This window comes from Meles meles, chromosome 20 (assembly GCF_922984935.1).
Source record: "Meles meles chromosome 20, mMelMel3.1 paternal haplotype, whole genome shotgun sequence".
In the NCBI taxonomy this organism is placed as follows: Eukaryota; Metazoa; Chordata; class Mammalia; order Carnivora; family Mustelidae; genus Meles; species Meles meles.
In genome coordinates this window covers 7,470,544-7,490,037 of record NC_060085.1, presented here as the reverse complement: position 1 = coordinate 7,490,037, position 19,494 = coordinate 7,470,544, and the positions used below count along the sequence as shown (strand labels likewise).

At 60.9% G+C, this 19,494-nt stretch overlaps 4 protein-coding genes and 1 long non-coding RNA gene across 8 annotated transcripts; 3 read left to right on the top strand and 2 right to left on the bottom strand.

Annotated features, from left to right (window-relative positions):
* Positions 1 to 74: 74 nt before the first annotated feature.
* Positions 75 to 4,178, top strand: FDX2 (ferredoxin 2). Of its 2 annotated transcripts, XM_045991193.1 has the most exons (5): positions 75 to 300; positions 387 to 441; positions 643 to 749; positions 3,540 to 3,627; positions 3,754 to 4,178. In XM_045991193.1, the coding sequence occupies exons 1-5, from the start codon at positions 147 to 149 to the stop codon at positions 3,908 to 3,910; spliced, it is 561 nt and encodes a 186-aa protein (XP_045847149.1). In that variant the 5' UTR covers positions 75 to 146; the 3' UTR covers positions 3,911 to 4,178. The 2 variants fall into 2 exon arrangements, with proteins under 2 accessions (XP_045847149.1, XP_045847150.1); XM_045991194.1 differs by lacking the exons at positions 3,540 to 3,627; positions 3,754 to 4,178 and adding an exon at positions 1,038 to 3,522.
* A 461-nt stretch (positions 4,179 to 4,639) lies between these two features.
* On the top strand, positions 4,640 to 6,896 carry ZGLP1 (zinc finger GATA like protein 1). Its single transcript, XM_045991479.1, has 5 exons — positions 4,640 to 4,845; positions 5,098 to 5,472; positions 6,093 to 6,178; positions 6,524 to 6,617; positions 6,767 to 6,896. Exons 1-5 carry the CDS (start codon positions 4,709 to 4,711, stop codon positions 6,894 to 6,896), a joined length of 822 nt encoding a protein of 273 aa, XP_045847435.1. The 5' UTR covers positions 4,640 to 4,708.
* A 3,094-nt stretch (positions 6,897 to 9,990) lies between these two features.
* ICAM5 (intercellular adhesion molecule 5) lies at positions 9,991 to 16,671 on the bottom strand. Of its 2 annotated transcripts, XM_045991008.1 has the most exons (11): positions 16,491 to 16,671; positions 15,317 to 15,586; positions 14,801 to 15,121; positions 14,286 to 14,573; positions 13,634 to 13,888; positions 13,248 to 13,496; positions 12,534 to 12,776; positions 12,167 to 12,445; positions 11,843 to 12,082; positions 11,163 to 11,429; positions 9,991 to 10,434 (listed from the first exon to the last, which is right to left on the bottom strand). In XM_045991008.1, exons 1-11 carry the CDS (start codon positions 16,570 to 16,572, stop codon positions 10,160 to 10,162), a joined length of 2,769 nt encoding a protein of 922 aa, XP_045846964.1. In that variant the 5' UTR covers positions 16,573 to 16,671; the 3' UTR covers positions 9,991 to 10,159. The 2 variants fall into 2 exon arrangements, with proteins under 2 accessions (XP_045846964.1, XP_045846965.1); XM_045991009.1 differs by lacking the exon at positions 11,843 to 12,082.
* Positions 16,542 to 18,344, top strand: LOC123932610. Its single transcript, XR_006816453.1, has 3 exons — positions 16,542 to 16,644; positions 17,541 to 17,722; positions 18,270 to 18,344. It is a non-coding gene; the product is annotated as an uncharacterized LOC123932610 (long non-coding RNA).
* ICAM4 (intercellular adhesion molecule 4 (Landsteiner-Wiener blood group)) lies at positions 17,699 to 19,439 on the bottom strand. Of its 2 annotated transcripts, XR_006816452.1 has the most exons (4): positions 18,940 to 19,439; positions 18,501 to 18,806; positions 17,959 to 18,352; positions 17,699 to 17,765 (listed from the first exon to the last, which is right to left on the bottom strand). XR_006816452.1 is itself a non-coding variant. In XM_045991013.1 (3 exons), the coding sequence occupies exons 1-3, from the start codon at positions 19,331 to 19,333 to the stop codon at positions 18,210 to 18,212; spliced, it is 843 nt and encodes a 280-aa protein (XP_045846969.1). In that variant the 5' UTR covers positions 19,334 to 19,439; the 3' UTR covers positions 17,944 to 18,209. The 2 variants fall into 2 exon arrangements, 1 of the variants encoding a protein (XP_045846969.1); XM_045991013.1 differs by lacking the exon at positions 17,699 to 17,765 and having other exon boundaries at positions 17,944 to 18,352.
* Between the last annotated feature and the right edge of the window lie 55 nt (positions 19,440 to 19,494).

Here is a 19,494-nt window from a genome sequence, read left to right as displayed (position 1 = left end):
TCCTGGCTCCCTCGCACTCTGGCAGTCCCTTCCTGGAGTCCTTCCTGGCACGCGCCCCACTCAAACGACAGTGCTTGTATTCGGGCAATTACGGGCCTCTTGGGTTGCGGGGCTGCCACTGGGCATGCCCAGGCCCGGGTCACGTGATGCCTGTCATGGCCGCCTCCGTGGCCCGGGGAGGCGTGAGTGCTGGATTTCTGCTGCGGGCGGCCAGGGGAGCCTGGTGGAGCCGGCCTGGGGGCTCCTGGGGGTCTGGGGAGGCAGCGGCGCCAGTGACAGCCAGAAGATTCCGAGCGACAGGTACCTGGGGCGTTTTGGGAGACAGCGTTAATCCGTCAGACGCCTGCGAGGCGCGCCGCGGCCGCTCACCCAACCGTGTTTTCCAGGCTCGCGCCCGGCGGGGGAAGAAGAAGCTGGCGGCCCTGACCGGCCCGGGGACGTGTGAGTGTAGGGGACCAAGTTCCCTGTTTTATCCCACGAGGCTCCTCTGGTCCCCACCTTGCCCTGCAGCCTCATCTCTGTGTCCCCCCTCTACCTCGTCCTATTCCCCTGGTAGTCAGAGGGAGGGGAATCTAACCTAGACGTTACCTGCTCACCGGGCCCACCATCAAGTTGGGTATCTGCACCCCCATCTGTCCCCAGGGTGAACGTGGTGTTCGTAGACCGGTCAGGCCAGCGGATTCCGGTGAGCGGCAGAGTGGGGGACAATGTCCTGCATCTGGCCCAGCGCCATGGAGTGGACCTGGAAGGTGGGAACTGGGGAGGTGCTTATTCATTGTTTTAAAACCCCTGCAAATCAGATATTGTTCTCCGTTACTTAACCCTCCCATGGCTTCCCATCAAACGTGGCAAAAATCTAGACTCTTCACCAATGGCTTAAACCCTGACCAGCTCTGACCCTTCACTCTCTCAGCAACAATTTATTGAGCATTTCTTAGTGGTTAGTAAAATTCCTGCTCTCCAGGAGCTTGTATTCTTTCCTTCCTCTTTCTAATGTAGGCAAACTAGCTTTCTTGCTTGTTGCTCAAATGAAAAAGCCAAGTTCATTCCTGCCTCCCGGCTTTTGCATTTCCTGCTCCAGACATCTGAAGTACTTTCCCACCAGAACTTCTGGCTCCACCTCATCCTTTGGGTCATATTCCTGACAATCTCATCCCCTCAGCCCAGCTGAAACCCCCACCCCCAGTCCCTCCGTCACCTCAGTGTGTTTTATTGTCTTCCTAGCACTTCTCAGTGTCTTGTTTCATTTTTGTCACCTGTCCTCAGAATGAGATCAGAAACCGTGGTGCTACTTATCGGTTGCCTGTCATGTTATTTAGATGTAACCGGTATTAAACCTGTATTTGCTGAATAAAAGATAATCGTAGCAGATTTTACGTTAAGCGCATTAAATACCTACTGACTGAATCTTCATGACAAGGTTATGTGATAAGGGAGACTGTTATCTCATTTTATAGGTGAGGAAGCAGCCCCAGGTTAAGTTGACATGCTTCAAGGTCATGTAAGTGGCAAAACTAGATTCAAAGCCCGCTTATTTTAGCCACTGATCAGTGTGGCTCTTCTGTGTATATTGAACACCTACTGTGTGCTAGGCAGCAATGTACAAAACAGACAAGACGCCTGTCATTTCACGTCAGTTTCAGCTTCACAGGGACCATAATCCCAGGAGTAAACATGTAATTACATTGTGAGCAGCTGGAAAGGGCAGTCTGGAAGAAGAAAACAAAAAACCCCAAAAAAGTGGTTAGGGTTATTTTTCAGGTAACTGTAATACAGAGCCTGATTTAATATCATCGGGGGTGGGGCTGTTGGGGGCTGGCCATGGCAGGCCTACCTCCAGTTCTGTTCTGGAATCCAATCCTAGGATCCCAGGACAGAGATTGGAACATGAGTTTCAGAGGCAAGTGGCTTATGTTCAGGTTTTGCCTCTTACCAGCTCTGTGACTCTGAGCAAGGTCCTTGACCTCTCTGGGCCTCTGAGGCCTCATCTATGAAAGGGAAAAGTTTATTTGCTGTCTCACTGGGCTGCTCTTGCACTTAGTGCTGAATGTGCGGCCCCTGGTTAGTGTGCCGTGCCTCGCTGGGACTCTTGTATTCGATAGTCTCTCATTGATGAGGACGCCACTGAGGTGGGAAACGGGGCTGAGGATGAGATTCCTTGGGGACTGCCTGGAGCTTCAGGGTCCAGACATTTTATCTCCAGGAGACAGGGAGGGTGGGCCAAGTCACCAGGTCCCCCTGGGTGGTTCTTCTGGGTTAGGAGGCTGCCTTGCAGCTCATCCTCATTATCCAGTGTGTGTGGAAGAGAGAGAAATCTGTCTGATTCGCTTATAACATGTCTCTTGAGTTTCCACGTGCCAGGCTCAGTGCCAAGTAACAAGAGAGCAGGCCAGGCTGATGGGGCACAGGTACACCCAGAGATTCGGATGGTAACCTGGGATTGTGGTAAACGCTGTGCAGAAATTAGAGTCCCCAAGGCCAGGCAGGGATGGAGGGTGGTGTGGGGAGAGGATAAGAAACAGGAGATGGGGGAACTGGAAGACAGTTGAGTCCCTGAAGGCAAGAAGGATCTAGCCATGGTAAAGGAGTGGAGAGAAGAACATTCTAGAGCAAGGGGGCAGCAAGGGTAGAGGCCCTGTGGTGGGGACGAGCTTGGTGTGTTGGAACTGTGCAGGGGGGCCAGTGTGGCTGAAGTGAAATGAGTGAGGGGTCGGGAGGATCTCAAGGAATGAGCTGAAGAGTTTGGTTTTATTCTGGCTGCGAAAAGGCCTCGGAAGGTTTTGTTTTACTTATTTTTAAGATTTTATTTATTTATTTGACAGAGACAGCAAGAGAGGGTGGGTGGGAGAGGGAGAAGCGGGCTTCCCATAGAGCAGGAAGCCTTGAGCGGGGCTTGACCCCAGGACCCCAAGATCATGACCTGAGCTGAAGGCAGATATTCAGCAACTGAGCCACCCAGGCGCCCCAAGGCCTTGGAAGATTTTAGACCTGGAGGGACATTATCCTCAAGCACAGTTCTCAGCGACCAATCCAAAGTGTGGGAATTCCCCCCGGGGGAAAAGCAGGAAACCCCAGCTTCTGTAACTTTCAACCCTAATTTTCTGGTATCGTCCCCTGCCACAGTGGGTGTTGAGGAAGCGGGTCCCATCGTCAGGAGCAAGACGGAGAAGGAAGCCCATTTGCCCAGCACAGTGACAGGATCCCGGCTAGGGCTTACAGGCTGTAGGGACCCTGCCTGACCTTTCCCCTCTCAGCCACACTGACGTCCATGCTCATTTACAGTTCTGTGTGCACCGTCTGGTCCACAGCCTGCTGGGGGGTCCTTGGGAGATGAGACACCCTAGACAGCCCTTTGCAAAACGTACATGCAGCTTGGGAACTGCTAGTCGAATCTGGGGGGGGGGCGGTTTGTCCTCGGTGCGGGCCCCTGAAGGACAAGGGGCAAGCGGGGAAACAAAGGGCCTCTTTCCCCTTCTGTCTGTGCCGCATGGTGCCTCTGTGACCCTGCCCCTCACTGGCACCTCATCTGTCCCCCCCAGGGGCCTGTGAAGCTTCCCTGGCCTGCTCTACCTGCCACGTGTACGTGAGCGAGGACCACCTGGACCTTCTGCCTCCTCCCGATGAGAGGTGAGCGGGGCCAGCCCCTCCCCGCTGTCCCAAGGCCCTCTGGCGGCCCCAGCCTCCTCCCTGCCCTGTGGGGCTCCCCCGCCTGCTGGACAACGCACGCCCTCATGACTGCTCTTCTCGCTCCAGGGAGGACGACATGCTGGACATGGCCCCCCTTCTTCAGGAGAACTCCCGGCTGGGTTGCCAAATCGTGCTGACTCCTGAGCTGGAAGGGGCCGAATTCACGCTGCCAAAGATCACCAGGAACTTCTACGTGGACGGCCACGTCCCCAAGCCCCACTGACACCGGCAGCCCGGTGGCCCTGCGGAGCCAGGACCAGAGGAAAAGCCAAGTTGCCAGCCCAGCCCAGAGCATGGACTGGCCGGAGAGAGATGCTGGAAGCAACCAGAAGGCCAGAGCCCCTGCCTCAGAGAGATCCCATCTCCAGGCTCTGGTTTTGGGGGTCCTGGGGGGACCCAGCTCTGCTGGGACGGCCTCCCCCCAACTCATGAGAATCGGTGTGGAAACAGGGTGGAGTCTGATGGGAGCAACAATAAAACCGTCTCCCGGACCTCCAGTGTCTTGAGTGTCCTTGGGGGGGGCAGGCCCTGGGGGGGGTCTCTGGCTGCATCTTCTGGAGCCCCACATCTCCCCTCCCCCACAGTGGCGTTGGGGCCATAGGGGTGGGGGCGGGGGGACGATTGACGCAGAGACCTGGAAGCTTCCGTCCTGGAGAGCCCCAGAGCGGAGCGCACATGCAGCCACGTGGCAAGGCCCCGCCCCCGCAGCCGCGGAGGGATTTGGAGGGACCCAGGCTGGCCTGGAGGGGTGTGAAGACCACCCGAGCAGAGCTGCCGCCCCAGTGGGACCGGGGCAGGCCGGAGGGGTGGGGGTGGGGGTGCTTGGAACAGGGTGCCCGGCGCTGCCTGCCAGCCCCCCACCCCCCGTTCGCCCCGCCCCTTCCAGGTGGGGCTCATCGCAGCCTCTGCCAGAAGCGCCCCCACCAGGCACGTCCCGCTCCACTCAGGTGGGGCTCATCGAGTGGGCTCGGGGTGGGCGGGGCTGGGCGCGACTAGGGAAGTGAGGCTGGGCCGGGGCGTGATGGAGGCCGAACCCGTCCCAGACTTCTCGAAGCTGCAAGAGCTCCTGGCGCCGCCGTGTCTGGACCCTAAGCCGCCCCGGGCGTCCCCCGCTCAGCAGGCACCAAGGACCCCAGGATGCCCCAGACCCAATGGCAGGTGCGTTCAGGAGCGGCCCCTTCCCTGAACCTGATCCGGTGGTCAAAGGGTCATGACCTCTGGTTCCTGGGGTTATCCAGGGGTCACAGTGTTAGTTACTGGCGCTTAAAAAGAAGTTCTGGTCCCGAGGGATCCTTGGGGTCATGTGGGGGGGTCACATGGGGGTCAGAGGCCATGCAATTCCCCCATGTCTCTGAGGCTACATAGGTGCTGCCCAGGGCTGGGGGTAACCACCCTGTCCCTTGTCCCCAGGTCCTTCTGGCCTGCACGCCAGGACTCGGTCACCACCCTGCGTTTCGTCCAAGAAACAGCAGAGGGGCTGATGCAGCCCCCTGCCCGGGACACCCAAGCCCTCGGGCCCTGTTGGGAGCCAAAGGCCTTGGAGACTCTGGGACCCTCGCCTCTGGCAAGGGATGCCAAGAACATGCTGGTCCCAGTCAGCCAGCCATGCTGCAGCTCGGGGCCCCCGGAGCCTCCCCCGGCCCCCTCAGCCCTACCCCAGAGGAAGCCCCGGAAGCAGTCAAAGCCCCACCCAGGTGCTGAGAAAGTGGACCCCCGCTTCGAGGGGGTGACCCTGAAGTTTCAGCTAAAGCCGGATTCCAGCCTACAGATCACACCCAGCTACAGGTAGGGGCTGGCCCAGAGGAGGGCGCCCTTTTGCAAATTATAGTGATAATAGTGGGGGGCGGGGGGCCCACACCATCCGTACTTTACAAACTGTCCAGTCTCTGAGCCAGACCTCAGGCTGCGACCAGTCTGAGCCCCTGCTACAGCGAGCCCGCAATGTCCTGGTCCGAGCATAGGTCCCGTCTATGAGACGGGCCTGACTATCCCTAGGGCTGCTGCTACTGTTTTCTCTAGTAACGATCATGACCACCACCTGTCAGGAACAACAATGAGGAGACGTAACAGGTGGCCTTTGAAATGTCTATTGGCTCCCTGAAGCCTTGTGAAGCCCATTTTGCAGATTTGGGGACTGAGGTGCAGACAATGCGATTGCTTATCTGGAATCACCCATTGAGGTCTCTAGAGAAATGGGGTCTCAAGGCGGCAGGCTGGCCCCAGACTTCCTACCTGTTCACATAATAATCGTTATTATTACTGATGAGGGGGCAACACCAGACCTTTCAGACAGCAGGTGCCTCCCTGGGGATGCTCCAAATCCTGAGAGTAAATCGTCGCCGAGGGGCCACTGCTTGGGACAAGGTTTAGGTCCCCCCGAATGCTAACTCCTGTGTACTCTCCAGCCTGGCCTGCAGTAGCCGCTCTCAGGGTCCCTCTCCAGGCCCTGCCGGAGGTCCTGAGGCCAACTCGGGAGGCGGCGAGGCCCTCGGTGAGTCCTGGTGACTTAAGAGCTATAAATATGGGGGGGGGGTTAGTTTCCCATCTTCTCCTCTATCCCATCCTGCTTCCCCATTTAGACCCATCCAGAAGGAGTCATGGTGCACCTCCCTCTGCTCAGGCTGAGTCACCCCCGCCCCCGGTTTCCTCCTCTGCTTAGCTTTGCCATCTGTCTCCCTTCCTGGCTTTCCCTCTGTCTTCGATCTGGTAATACCCGGGGCTGGCCCAGGGCCAGGTGGGGCCATCGCAGCGACTCACGAAATGCCCCACCTGCACAGGCCTCGTGTGCCCAGATTCTTGGCTTCTGGCCCTTACCCTTGGACCTCTGCCCCTTCAGGGCCCCGGTGCTGTGCTTCCTGTAGGACCCAAAGGACCCCCCTCTGGAGAGATGCTGAAGATGGGACCCCTCTCTGCAATGCCTGTGGTATCAGGTCCTCAGGGTGGAGGGAGTTTGGGTGCTTAGCCAGTGTGGGGCGGCTCTGGGAGGGGAAACCCTCAGCCGTGGGGAAAGTGGTTCCTGCGGGGCAGTTTCTGGGCCCCTGCTGCGTTCTGATGGTGGTTTCTCCAACCCCCGCCCCAGGTACAAGAAATACGGCACCCGCTGCTCCAGCTGCTGGCTGGTGCCCAGGAAAAGTGTGCAGCCCAAGAAGTTATGTGGCAGATGCGGGCTGTCCCTGGGCCCCCACCAAGGCCCGACTCAAGAAGGGTAAGCCCTTCCTCACCCAGCTGAGCCCATCTTGACTCGGTTTCTCCAGGATGGGGGGGGGGATGGGCAGAAGCCCTCCTGGGAGGAGTGGGGGAAAAAGACTTGGGTCTTCAGGGGCCCAGCCTGCCTCTTCTCTGCCCCCTCCCATTCAGGGATCCCAGGTGGAAGACCCAGGCCTCGGGCTCCAGAGTCCCTGTCTCGGGGGGCCGCTGTCCCCCTCTCTGGCCCCTGGTCCCATCAGGTTGGGCTGAGCCTCCCCTCCGAAAATGTTCTCAGCAGTGACACTCCTACTGTGGACAGCAACAGCAATAAAGAACCAAACAACTCTGAGAAAAGGCGCTGTGACTTGGGGATCCCACCTCGTGCACACTTCCCCTCTCCCCATGCCAGCAATGTGGGGGCATGTTTTCTCATTAGGATTCTGAGGGACACACACACACACACACACACACGTACACAGGGACCAGCCCCCCCCCCCCCCCAAGAATTAGCCACATTCACCACAACATCCCACAAAGGGCACCAGCTACCCCTTGCAGAGACGAAGAACACCTGCAGAAAGACAGACACTCCCGGCGCCTGGCTGGTTCGGTTGGTGGAGTTGTGCGACTCTTCGAGCTTGGGGTTGTGGGTTTGAGCCCCAGGTTGTGTGTAGAGATGACTTAAAAAAAAAAATGGCAAGACAGGGACGTGTGTGGGGGCTGACACACGTTCACACACGAGCCACACACAACCACGTGTGCTGACACGTCCGTGAGACACATAGACCACACGCCAGGCAGAAACCCACAGTGACGCACACACACGTGATAGGCACGTGTGTCGGTGGACACGTGAGATACACGCGACAACGCACGGAAGATACACCCCGGTGACACACCCACTAGCACACAGTGAGACACGCACCGTGGTTCCTTCTGTGGCCCCCTCTCCCTCTTCCAAGAGCTCTCTAGCCCCACCAAAGCGGGAGGCTGTCCCTAGCCTGAAGCCAGAAGCCACGCGGGAGAAGAGGGCCCTGGCCAGAGCTCAGCCCTGTGGCTGTCCCCAGAACACACAGGGTACCAGTGCTCACTGGGAGGACTGGCGGGGTACAGCCAGGGTGGGGGGTGGTCCCCCGTGGCAGCGAGTGAGACCTGCCTGGCCACACACCCCAAGAAGGGGAGCCCCTGTGAAACCCTCTTTGTGTCTCTTGGGTGAGCCTGTGGGGAAGGCCTGGGCCCAGTTCCTCAGTCCTCGGATCCCTGACTCCTTCAGTCCCACCATTCCTCGGCTCAGAATACCCTACCCCATGTCTCCCATAACTGCTGTCCTCTCCTTACTGGGAGGGTGGGCAGCGTTCCTTGAGCACCCATTCTAAAATGTATACCCCACTCCCACTCTGTGGCAGGCTCTAGTTCAGCTCCTCGCCTGTCTCCCTCTTAGAACCTACCAGAATCTGCAGTTCTCTACTGCTCTGGGCTTATTTCATTCATCTTGATCTTCCCACCAGGACCATGACTGCAGGGGTCCAAGGCCACAGTCGGCCACCCCACGGCCCAGCATGGGAGTTCTCTGGGGATACACATTGAACACACGAAAGTCTCAGCCGTGTCCCTGTGAACTCACGGCTGTTTTTACCCACTTATTCAGCGTTTATTGAGAAAGTACTGTGCGCCAGGCCCCAATAGGGACACTTTGTGTTGACTAGAAAAAAGATCCCTGCTCTAGCGAAGCCAATATTCTAAAACGGCAGTGGACAAATACTCAATTAAATATCTAAAATATGAAAATAAAATCTATAAGATGAGGGGTTGGAGGGCTACCTCAGTGAGGCTTCTCTGAGAGGAGACAGCCAAGGCCTCTCTGACATTTGTATGGAAACCTGAGGATCAGGGACTAGCTGTGGGACTTTGAGGGGAGGACAGTCCAGGCAGGGGGAATGGCCAAGGCAAAGGCCCTGTGGCAGGTTGGACTTGTTGGGACTCAAGGAACCTCGAGGAGGCTGGTGGGAGTGGAGGGAGGCGGTTAAGGGTGTGTGTGACAGGAGGGGCCACACCATCCTCATGCTGTTGCCTGCTGTATACAGGCTTGGCCGCTAGTTCCTCCCACCCCCCAGCCCCCCAACACCCCCCATTTCCTGTTCTCACCTTTGCTCAGGAAATGTTTGCCTAGGGCAGCTGACAGAGTGGGAGCTGTCCGGGACTGTTTCTTTCTCTCAGGCTCTGTTCCTGCTTTTGAGGGAGGCAGAGACTGCCAGAGTGGGGGGAGGCCAGCTGTTCTCTCCTTATGCTGCAGGGGGTGAGCGAGAGGGGGTTGCATGCATCTCATCTGAATCGTGACAGGCAGTCAAAAGGCAGGTTGGGGGGGGGCCTGGGTGGCTCACTGGGTTAAGCCTCTGCCTTCAGCTCAGGTCATGATCTCAGGGTCCTGGGATTGAGTCCCGCATCGGGCTCTCTGCTCGGCGGGGAGCCTGCTTCCTCCTCTCTCTCTCTCTCTGCCTCTCTGCCTACTTGTGATTTCTCTCTGTCATATAAATAAATAAAATCTTTTTGGAAAAAAGGCAGCTTGGGGCAAACTGAGGCACGGTGGCTGGACACAGGGCGGAGGCGGCATCGAGGGTGGGGCGGGGAGGCATTCTCTAACACGAGGAACCCTTTAACGGGAGGGACATCTCACTCATAGTGCAGTCACTGTCCGCATTTCCTCATCCTGGCAAGACCTCAGGATAGGAGCCCACTGCCCAGACTCCTGGGAGGGGGCTCCACCCATCCTGGAAAGACAGCCTCTGCTCTGCCAGGAACCAGGCCTGGGGGAATCATCTAACTCCCACCCCTCGAGTTAGCAGGGTTAGAGGGCAGTGCTGGGCGGAAGAGATAAGGGGCAGGGAGCTGGAGGAAGGAGTGCGCTCCCCACCCCAGCCCAAGGTTGGCTGAGAGCAGGAAAATGGACACGGAGAGAACACGCTCCAGCTCACACCGCATGAAGGTGGCTTGGACCTTGCCTGACACACAGGGCCTCAGAAACAAACAAAAGAGTCTATGTATGAATAACCCTCTGGGTTGGGACTGGAGCCTTGGGTTGCTTCCTCACAGCAGAGACTGAAGTGGACCGAGCCAGAGTCCTTTATAAAAACTTTATTGGGGGGGGGGGTAGAAAATGGGCGTGATGCCCCTGGAATTGAATAAATAAATGAATGAATAAATAAATACATAAATAAATAGAACAATAAGTAAGCCCCCGTGTGCCTCTGGGGGGCGTCCCCCGGCCTGCGGGGAGAAGGGAACCGGCTCACGCCGACGTCAGCTGGATAGCGAAGACCTCGCCCCCCGCCTGCGCCTCCGCGGTGTCCGCAGCCTCGGTTCCACCTTCAGCGCCGGTGCCCCCGCCAGTGCCGCCGCCTGCGCCGTTGAGACACACGGCCTCACCGGAGCTTTCGGCCTCCTGCACGTTATACTCGCCTTTCTTACAAGCGGTGGACTGAACGTAGAAGGCCAGGCCGGCCCCGGCGGCCAGCAGGGCCGCGCCCCCCGCCGCGCCGCCCACGGCGATCCACAGCCACGGACCTGCGGGGGGAGACCCTCAAAGGCAGTGGACCAGCTCTGTTCCCTCCCCACGGGCGAGGTCAGTCCTCACCGGCCTGGCAGAGAACCCCAGGAAACTCACGGTGTGGGGTGGGGGAAAGGAGAAAGCCGCCAAAGTCTACCCCAAGCGCTGGAACGACCCCAGACCCGTTTTACGCATCACTTCAGCACATGAGGCTAGTAGTCCCCAGCCTCGGGGACACCTCCAAGTCAACCAACTCTCTTCACCCCCCAAAAGGATGAGGGCAGGGGGGACCGGGTCATTCCTTCACCCCGGAAAGCCCGAGACACACGAAGTGAGAGGGAGGGGATCTGGGTGGGGCCCCCCACCCCCGTTACCCCCATCGTCCCGGTCACCCCTTTCCTCTGCCCTAGGTCCTCTCCAACACTTCTCCACAGCGGCTCAGTGAGGAGTGAATTGGCTGGTCTTTACCACACAGGACCTATCCCAAGTTAATAAGCCCCTCCCACAGCCGTCACAGCCCTAGAAGGTCCCTACCCCTGAGCTCCAGTCCGCTCCCTCTTCCTCCACCTTCCACCCCCAACCCGCCATCAAAGCCCCATTCGTCAGGGTGCCCCTGCCTTCTGCCCTGCCCCATCATCTCACCAGGAAGGAGAGGGAAGCAAGGACCTGGTCGGGGGGCGGGGAGCCCAAGGCGCAGGCCACGCCCCCTACAGATTCCCTCGCCCCGCCCCCAGCTGCCACTTACCGGCCACTCGCACTGTGATGCGTCGCGCGTGGCGCCCATGCGCGTTGGTGGCTGCGCACTCGTACTCGCCGCCGTGGCTGCCCATGGCGCCCGCCACGCTCAGCGTGCTGTTGTTGCTCGACAGGCCGATGTTGAGCGCCCCGGGGGGCGCGCGCCAGCTGATCTGGGCCGGGGGCCAGGCCTCCGCGCGGCAGGTCAACGTGAAGTTCCCGCCCGGCCGCACCCCTCCAGGAGGCGAGGCTGCCAACTCGGCCACCACCGGCCGGTCTGCAGAGGACATGGAGGAGCCCCTCAGAGCCGGTCCAGGCACCGACCAAGGGCCCTTCCGCCCACTGCAATCCGAGAGCCCTGCTCAGATGGGCGGGCAGGGATCCGCCTTCCGTCCCAGCCACCACCTCCGCCTACTGTGCGGCCGCAGTCAGCACTAAAATCCTGTGCCCAGCTTCACTGAAGGAGAGCAAGTGGGCACCTGCACCAGTGCCCCTCTGACCTAGAATTTGAGGGGGCGTGGGCGCCTGTTCCCTGGAGTTTTCATTACCCTCAGGTTTAGACCGGGAATCCTTGTCCCCAGGAGGGGGAGGCCTGAAGGAGTTACCCTTGAACTGCCCGGGGCAATCCCACTGCTGCAAGTCACCGTTTGGGGAACTGAGGGCCCTCTAAGCGGTGCTGCTCCCACTCACATTCCACGCCCACGGTGACCATCCGGGCGTCCGTGCCATGCATGTTGGTGGCCAAGCACCGGTAGGTACCCGCATCCTCTCGGGACACGCGCAGCCGCTGAGGCCGGGGCACGCCCTCCCGGGAGCAGAGCACCTGTGGGGACGGGCGACCCCGGGCGGCGCAGGCCAGCCCTGCAGCCTCGGCCCCTTCCAACCACGTCTGGTGACTTGGGCAGGTGGACTCATCCATTTGCGGCGGCGCTGCAAAGCAGCCATGGGGGACGTCAGGGAGGGTCCCCGACCCTGGGCCACCCCTACTTCCCCGCCAGCCTCGGCCCCGCTCACACTCCGTGCTCACGGCGACAGTCTTGACCATGGAGCCATGCCGGTTGGTGGCGTTGCAAATGTAGATACCAGGTGCCAGTCCACTCGCGATGCTGGGGACTCCAGGAGGAGAGTCTGGGGAGCCCAGCGGCAGCAGCAACCCCTCACTGGCACCCTCTGAGCCGATGCACTCCACACTTGGCTCTGGCTTTCCATCCACCTCACAAGAAAACAGCTGCCCAGATCCTTCCACCCACGTCCAATTGCTCGGGCAGCTCTGCTCCTCGAAACTGGGGCCATCTGGGGAGCAGAAGGTCACACAGGGACTGGAAGTCAGGCCGGGGTTATCCTGACATACCCCATCTTGCCCCGTGTTGTCCTCACTCACATTCCACAGTGACGGCCACAGTTTTGGCCACAGAGCCTCGAGCATTAGTGGCTTCGCAGCGGTAGGTTCCTGCATGCTCCCGCACCACACGCAGCAGGCCCTCGACGACCCCGGCCTCCCCAGAATGCACACAGCTCACGCTGGGCGGCGGGACGCCGTGTGCCACACAGCTCAGGGAGACCTCTGTTCCTTCCAGCCATGTAATGTGTTCCGGGCAGCCCATGCTGTCCAGCGATGGGGCATCTGGAGAAGGAAGTGTCGTTGGGTTCGAGGTTTGGGGACTGGCCTAATGTCCCTAGACCCTCTTTCCCTATGAGGGAGGCCACAAAGGGTTGGGCAGGCTGTGCCCTGCCCAGAGACACTAAACCAAAGAGATTTTACCCTGGTAGCGTGGTGAGCTGTTTTGAGTCCTTTTTTCTGATTCCTACAAAGTACCCATAGGCTCGTCCCCAAGTCTTTGGCCTAGAAACTCATACACGCTTTGCAAAACCCACCTTCCCTAGATTCAGCCCACACGCCACACCGCAGACCCTTAGGGACACATCTGCCTCTTCCCCTCCCTCCTTCTCCAAGATCTTCCCCTAATCCCACTCACCAGCCTCTTCCGTTTTTCAAAATCCTGCCCAAAGCCACCCTTCAGACCCATTCTTCTCTGTAGGCTAAGTTACCCCTAGACCCTGAGAAACAGAAATGCGCCTGTGCACCCCGACTCACACTCCACTGTTACGGTCACTTCCTTGACTGCCTCGCCCTGGGGGTTGACCGCAGTGCAGCGGTAAGTGCCGGCGAGAGCGCGAGTGACGGGACCTTGCAGGCCCAGCGCCAGCACCGCCCCGCTGTCAGGCCGCTCGCAGTGCACGGAGGGTGCTGGGTTTCCGCGGGCTTCGCAGCGCAGCGTCTGCTCGGGGCCCTCCGGCCACGTCCAACTCCTGGGACAGTCGGAATCATCCAGTCGAGGGGCGTCTGCAGGCAGGGGCGTGGGCCACTGAGAAGCTAGACGCGGTCCTTGAGGAAAAGCCCAACTTCCACAGCATGGCCAGGGAGCGGACAGGCCGCTGGAAATCACGAGGAGGGAAGCGAGAGGTTAAAGACCAACTCACATAGGACGCGGAGTTCGGCGCTCTTGTTCTTGCTTAAGGTCTCCCCGACCACTTCGAGGCTGGCGTCGCAGAAGAAGCTGCGCTTGTCGTCGTCCTCGGTGGCATTTAGCTGAAGCTGGGCAGGCTGCCCCGGGACCACGGCTGCAATTCCGTCTAGTGTGACCAGGGCTCCGGGTCCAGCTGCGCAAGTTACTGTCACCACCTTCCCCTCGGGGGTGCTGGGCTCGCTCAGGGTCAGGACCGGCGCGGGGAAGCCTGGGGACCGGGCATTGGCCGGGAGTTCACCGACCACGCCTCTCCTTGCGGGTGGAGGCTGCTCCTCATCTGCCGGAACTCTCCCGGCTGTGCCGCCCACCTGCAGGCCACGCGCCCCGCCTCTCCGGATGCTTAGGCTCCGCCCCCTTCCTACCCCCGCCCCCTTGAGGTCATCTGGCCACAACTTTCCAGGGTCCTCGTCGGGTTTTCGATGTTCCCCTTCCGCGGCGCCTCAGACTCTCCCTCTACAACTGTTCAGTCTCAGTCCTTCAACCTTCCCACCCGTTAGGAACAAAAGGCTATTCCTATACTAAGGCCCCGCCCACCCTTTGCCCCGCCTTCCAGTTCCTCTGGCTCCACCCCTGAGCCCCGACAGTCCCGCTTCACTCCCTCTTACTGTAGACGGTCACGTTCTCCCGGGTCTCGCGGCTCTCGCCCCCCAGGGTCACGTTGCAGACCAACTGCCCGGCGCCCTCCTGTTCTGCGTTAGCTGTTGCTGTGGCAGTGACCACGAGCGCGTCCCCCTCCAGGGTGATATCGGGACTCAGCCTGTGGTCCCCCAGCGCCAGGTAGACCTCAGCCTCCGAGGCTGGAAACAGCTCGTCCAAGGTGCAGCGCACGGGTCTTTCTGAGCCCACTTCCAAGAGCCGGGGAACAGCGAGGCGCGGGGGGTCCGGAGACAGGGCTGAGGGTCGAAGAACAGAGCTTGAAGATCATGTATCAAACACTCGGTATGTACTAAAGGCTTTACATGCACTATTTTACCCTATTATCCTCAAGGCACAGGGAGGAAAACAACTTACACCTTGTGTATTTTGGAGTAAGGATTGAAATTCAGATTTCTTTGCCTCCAGATTCTTAAACACTCGCCTGACTCCTTTTCGTCCCCTTTAGCTCCCTACACCCACTCACCGAAAGTTCGGAGTTCTCTGGGGGCGGAGCTATTTGAAAACAGCCCCAGGCCATGCGGCCGCAGGTCCAGCTCCGCTCGGCAGGAGAAATTGGCCCCATGATCCTCCCTTCGCGCCAGTACTGTAGCCGTGAGCACCGCGCCCCGCGCTCGGGGTGGCTCCCCAGCGAAGCTGCGACGGATGAGCTCCTGCGCGCCCCGCAACAAGGTCAATGTGAGGCTCCCACGAGGCCCAGCTCCTGGGACCCTACAGCTCAGTGTGAAGTTCTCGCCCACAGGCTGCCAGGCAGGCAGCGGTACCAGCTCTACGCGATCCGGTCGCTCTGCAACGGGAGAACCACTGCTCTTGGAAACGCCGGGGCTCAGAGGCACGTGGCGTGGAACCCAGGGTCCCAGAGGCGGAGAGCTTGGGGACCCAGGGGGTGGAGCCTGAAGGGGAGGACCCTGGGGCCCAGGGGGCGGGGCTTGGAAGGAAGGGAAAATACTAGTAGAGTGGAGCGTGGCGGCTGAGAACTCACGGAAAGTGCGAATGAGCCCACGCGCCTGCAGCGTGCGCCGCGCGCAGCGGAAGAAGCAGACCGGCTGGGTCTCCGGCTCGCGGATGTCCACCAGCTGCCGCGCCAGCCAGCGCAAGCCCCTCTGGGTCCCATTCCGGCGCAGCGAGGTCTCCAGGCCACCGCGCTCAGGTCGTGGGCAGTTGGTGCTGCAATTCAGCCACAAAGATCCCCCGCGCTCCACGAGCGCCACGCGGGGCTGCAGGTCCGCCCAAAAGGGCTCCTGCGCGACCGCTGACCAAGGAAACGTGGGCTCAGCCTGGGGAGCCACCTTCCTGGTATCTTTGTGCCCCTATGTCGAATCAGGGATTCCCCGGGAATTAGCAGAGGCCACAGCCAAGGAGGAACTCAGGAGTCCCGCGTCCTGCCAGGGCGGGTTTGGAGGCGCACTCCCAGGGTTCAAACCTCGAGGGTGTCTCTGGGACATGGCAGCAGAGAGCCCTGGTCTCCAAGGAGCCGATGGAGTGATGGGAAAGCATGGGGGGGAGGGGTGATGAGATGAAAGACGGGGTCTTTGATGCACACAGCAATGATGGGAAGAGGGGACCTCGTGTGGAGGAAGGAAAACGAACTGGTTCTCAGGGTTCTTGCCGGAGAGGGGCAGACAGGTTGAGGCGAGGGCAAAGGAGAGATGATGCTGAGTCAAGGCTAAGTGAGGACCCCAAACCCGGGAGAACACATAAAGAAGACCGAGGCTTGGCTCACGGAAGGAACAGATGAGGGACTCCGTTGCCAGGGCTCCGGATGGAGCGGGAATAGCGCCTCTGAGTCACAGCAGTTGGGGAAATCGGGTCTTTCTGGACCACGACTGAGAAGGATGTCAGTCCGTGAACCATGAAGCATAACAGCGTGGCGAGGTACCCCGGAAAGGGACACGGGAGACCCGGGGTCTCGATGGCATGAGATGAGTGCGGAAGAGGGCAGGGTAGAGACCTGGGCGAGCGAGGAGTCTGGGAGCTGGGTCTCCACTGTGTGCTGGTGAGGAGAGGGCTGGAGGGAGAGGCCCGGGCTCAAGGTGGGACAGAAGCGTGGGAGTAGAGCGAGACGAGGGCGGAGCTGGGAGGGGCTTGTGGCCGCTTCTCTGGTTCCGGAACTCCGCCCCCGCCCTGTCCACCCTGAGCCAGGACCCGGCTCTTACCTGAGAGGCCGAAGAGCCCCGGGCCCAGGGCAGCCCAGAGGCCGAGCAACGCCCGGCACAGCCCCGGCGAGGGCCCCGGCATCTCCGCCGCGGGGGAAGCGCAGGAGGCGAGGAGAGCGCGAGCGCTGAGCTGGGCGAGAGGACCGCGCGGCGGGTGGGTTGTGGAGGAGGCAGAGTTGCGTTCCGGGATTGGTTTAACGTTGGTAACTTGGTTTCCAAGGAGGGGGCGGCGGCAGAGGCGGCTGGGGGGCGGGAGGGCGAGCGTGCTCCAGGCTCCCGGCCTCGGCGAAGGCGTGCTGGCAGGAGCAAGCGACCCCCGGGGTCTACGTGGAGGCCCGCCCCATCGCCCGGAGCCTTCTGGGGGCGGCCGCGCGCTCCCGCGTCATCCTCGCCCGCGAAGCCGAGGTCCGCGGTTGCTGGGTTGCCCTCCTCAACCGCCCCCCCACCCCACCCCTAGCTTGGATGCTGTGGTAATGAGCTGGACTCAGCGCTCCGCCCCCATAGTTAGTTTCCCCCACCCCACCCCCGCGGCCCTTGGGCAGGGGATTGGTGTGAGGGTTGGGAGAGATCGGTGGAGCAGAATGGGGGAAGGCACAGTTCTAGGAAAGGGTGTGGGGATGCCTCCTTCACTGATCCTTTTCCTTTTGACCTGGGGAGCTGCGGAGTATAGCCACGCCCCAGTCCTCCTCCGGCTCCGCCCCCGCACGCGACAGAGGGGGTGGGGAAGAAAGTGCCAGCGAGTCGGGAACACGTGTGCGTGCGCGCAGCGTTCGCGGGCGTCTAAATTAGGGTCGGCTGTGCTCTGGGTCTGTATTTACCCAGTGTGCAGCGGGCACGTGTCTACGCGGCGTGTGTGAGCGCAAGCGGCGGAGGAGCGCCCCCGAATCCGCTTTCGGCGCGGTGGGCGGGGCCCCGGACCTCACCGGCCCTCCCAGACATCCAGTGCGAGCCCGGCTTGTGTGTCCACGCGAGACCGAGAGACCAAGTATGACACTTCGACCCTGCATCCGGGCCCCAAGCTTTGACATCCCCCCTGCGTGTGCCCCCCAGGCTGGGCGATCATCAAGACGTTGCCAGGACGCGAGTCTGTGACACCCCACGTGGGCCATCCGAATTTTCCTTCCCTGCAGTCACAACATGGGTACCTTTTCTTCGTATCTTCGTCCCTCAACGGGTCATGTGACCCCGTCCATTTGCTCTCTCACCGCCAGCGCCAACGGTGAACTGTGGGGGTCAGTGCTCGCTCCACCCTTGTCCTCCAGGAAAGTGCTGGGTCTGAAGGGGAGGGGCGGGGGGGATGGGAACGGAAACTTAACGTCCAATCGAAGCTGCTGCTTTGCAGCGGCGGAGGCAATGCGGGGGGCGGGGACCATACTGTGAGCCAATCCTCCCACAGCCCAAGCCCTCCAGTGCCCAAGCTATGCCCATTTGCACCGCACTGATAATGCCCGCAAGGGAGGTATATTACCACATTCGTCTGGGAATGGAGGGGCTGGTGCGCCCGGGTCCCCAGCTGGATGGGAATGAGGAAACCTCAGGGGCCCTCAGAGAGACAAAGAACCTGGAGAAAGTGACGGAGGCAAGGGCAGACCAGAACGCCACTTCCTCAGAGGTGGTCCCCTAGTGGGGGACCTTTAGGCCGCGAGGCAGAGGGTGACGGAGGAGGACTTTATTGAATCAGCCTTCCCCAAATTGTCCCAGATGCCTTTTTCCTCCGGCTCAGCCGGCAGAGACCCTGCTCTCTTTACTCTGGTTCTGCACCAATGGCCATTGTCGCAGGTAGACGGCCCCCACGACGAGAAGGATCCCCACAAGGGCCGCGATGGAGCTGGAGGCCAAGGCTTTGGACGCGGGGCGCCAAGCTGGGGACAGGAGGTGAGAGTTAGGAACGGAGCACAGGGAGGTAGGCCCACCCGCCTGGAGCTTCCGCCGGACTCGCTCGCCCTACCGGCGTGGTGCCCTGCCCGTCCGTCCCCTCCTCCCGTGCCCGGGATCGCAGAGGTGCCTCACCGAGGCCACTCAGCGTTATGGGTGCCGAGCTGCTGCGAACCACCAGGCCATCAAGACTGAGGCGTGCGTGGCAGGTCACGGGTTTCCAGAAGTCGCGGAGCCTGACGGGCGCCGTGTAAGTCAGCGTCACGTTGGCCAGATCAGAGCCGGTGTAGCGCCTCAGGTTCTCAGAGTAGATGACCCGGCCGCCGCGCCTCAGAGTCACCACCAGGAAGCCCACGGGGAACACGTGCGTCACGTGGCAGCGCAGAGTGTACTCGTTGCCCACCAAGAGCGGAGGCTCCAGGATCACGCTTCGCGGCCGTTCTAAAGCAAGGGGCGGTGGGGGGGGGGGGGGCGCTCTGAGCCAGGTCCGCGTGCGCCCCCTAGCGCTACTGCTAAATACCCACTTCCGTCCCCCTCCCCTCACCCCCGCAAGGCCTGAACCCCCGTCCCTCACTGTAGGCGGTGATCTTGGCCGTGGCCCACCGTGTTTCTCCTGCGCAGGTGACGAAGCAGCGCACCTCGGAGCTCCAGGCTCTCACGTCCAACAGCTGGTAGGCTACCCAGCCGGGCCCACTGTGCGTTTGGCCCCGCGGCAGCTGAGTGCTGAGGCTGGAGTTCTCGGGCAGGGGGCAGCTAGTGCTGCAGTTGAGCCACACGGAGCCCCCCGGCTGCACCTCCTTGAACTCGGGCCTTAGGCGCACCCAGAACGCAGCTGGGGTCTCCGAGGGCGCTGGGGAGCTTCCTCCCGGGCCTTGCACCCGCGCGCTCCGGCGCCGGTGCGCTCTTCCGCCTCCCGGGTAGGCGGCCGCCAGCAAAAGCAGCAGCGAGAGGGGGAGCAGAGACCCCATGGCAAAGGGCCCAGACTGAGGGGCCAGAGCGCCCGGGAGCCAGGGCTGGCTCTGGAGATAAGGAGGCCGGCAGCCCCGCCTCCGAAGCCCCACCCAGAGGGCCAGAGGCCTCCAGAGGGCTGAGGATCCTGCAGTGTGGAAGCCCCTCAGGCCCTCCCTCA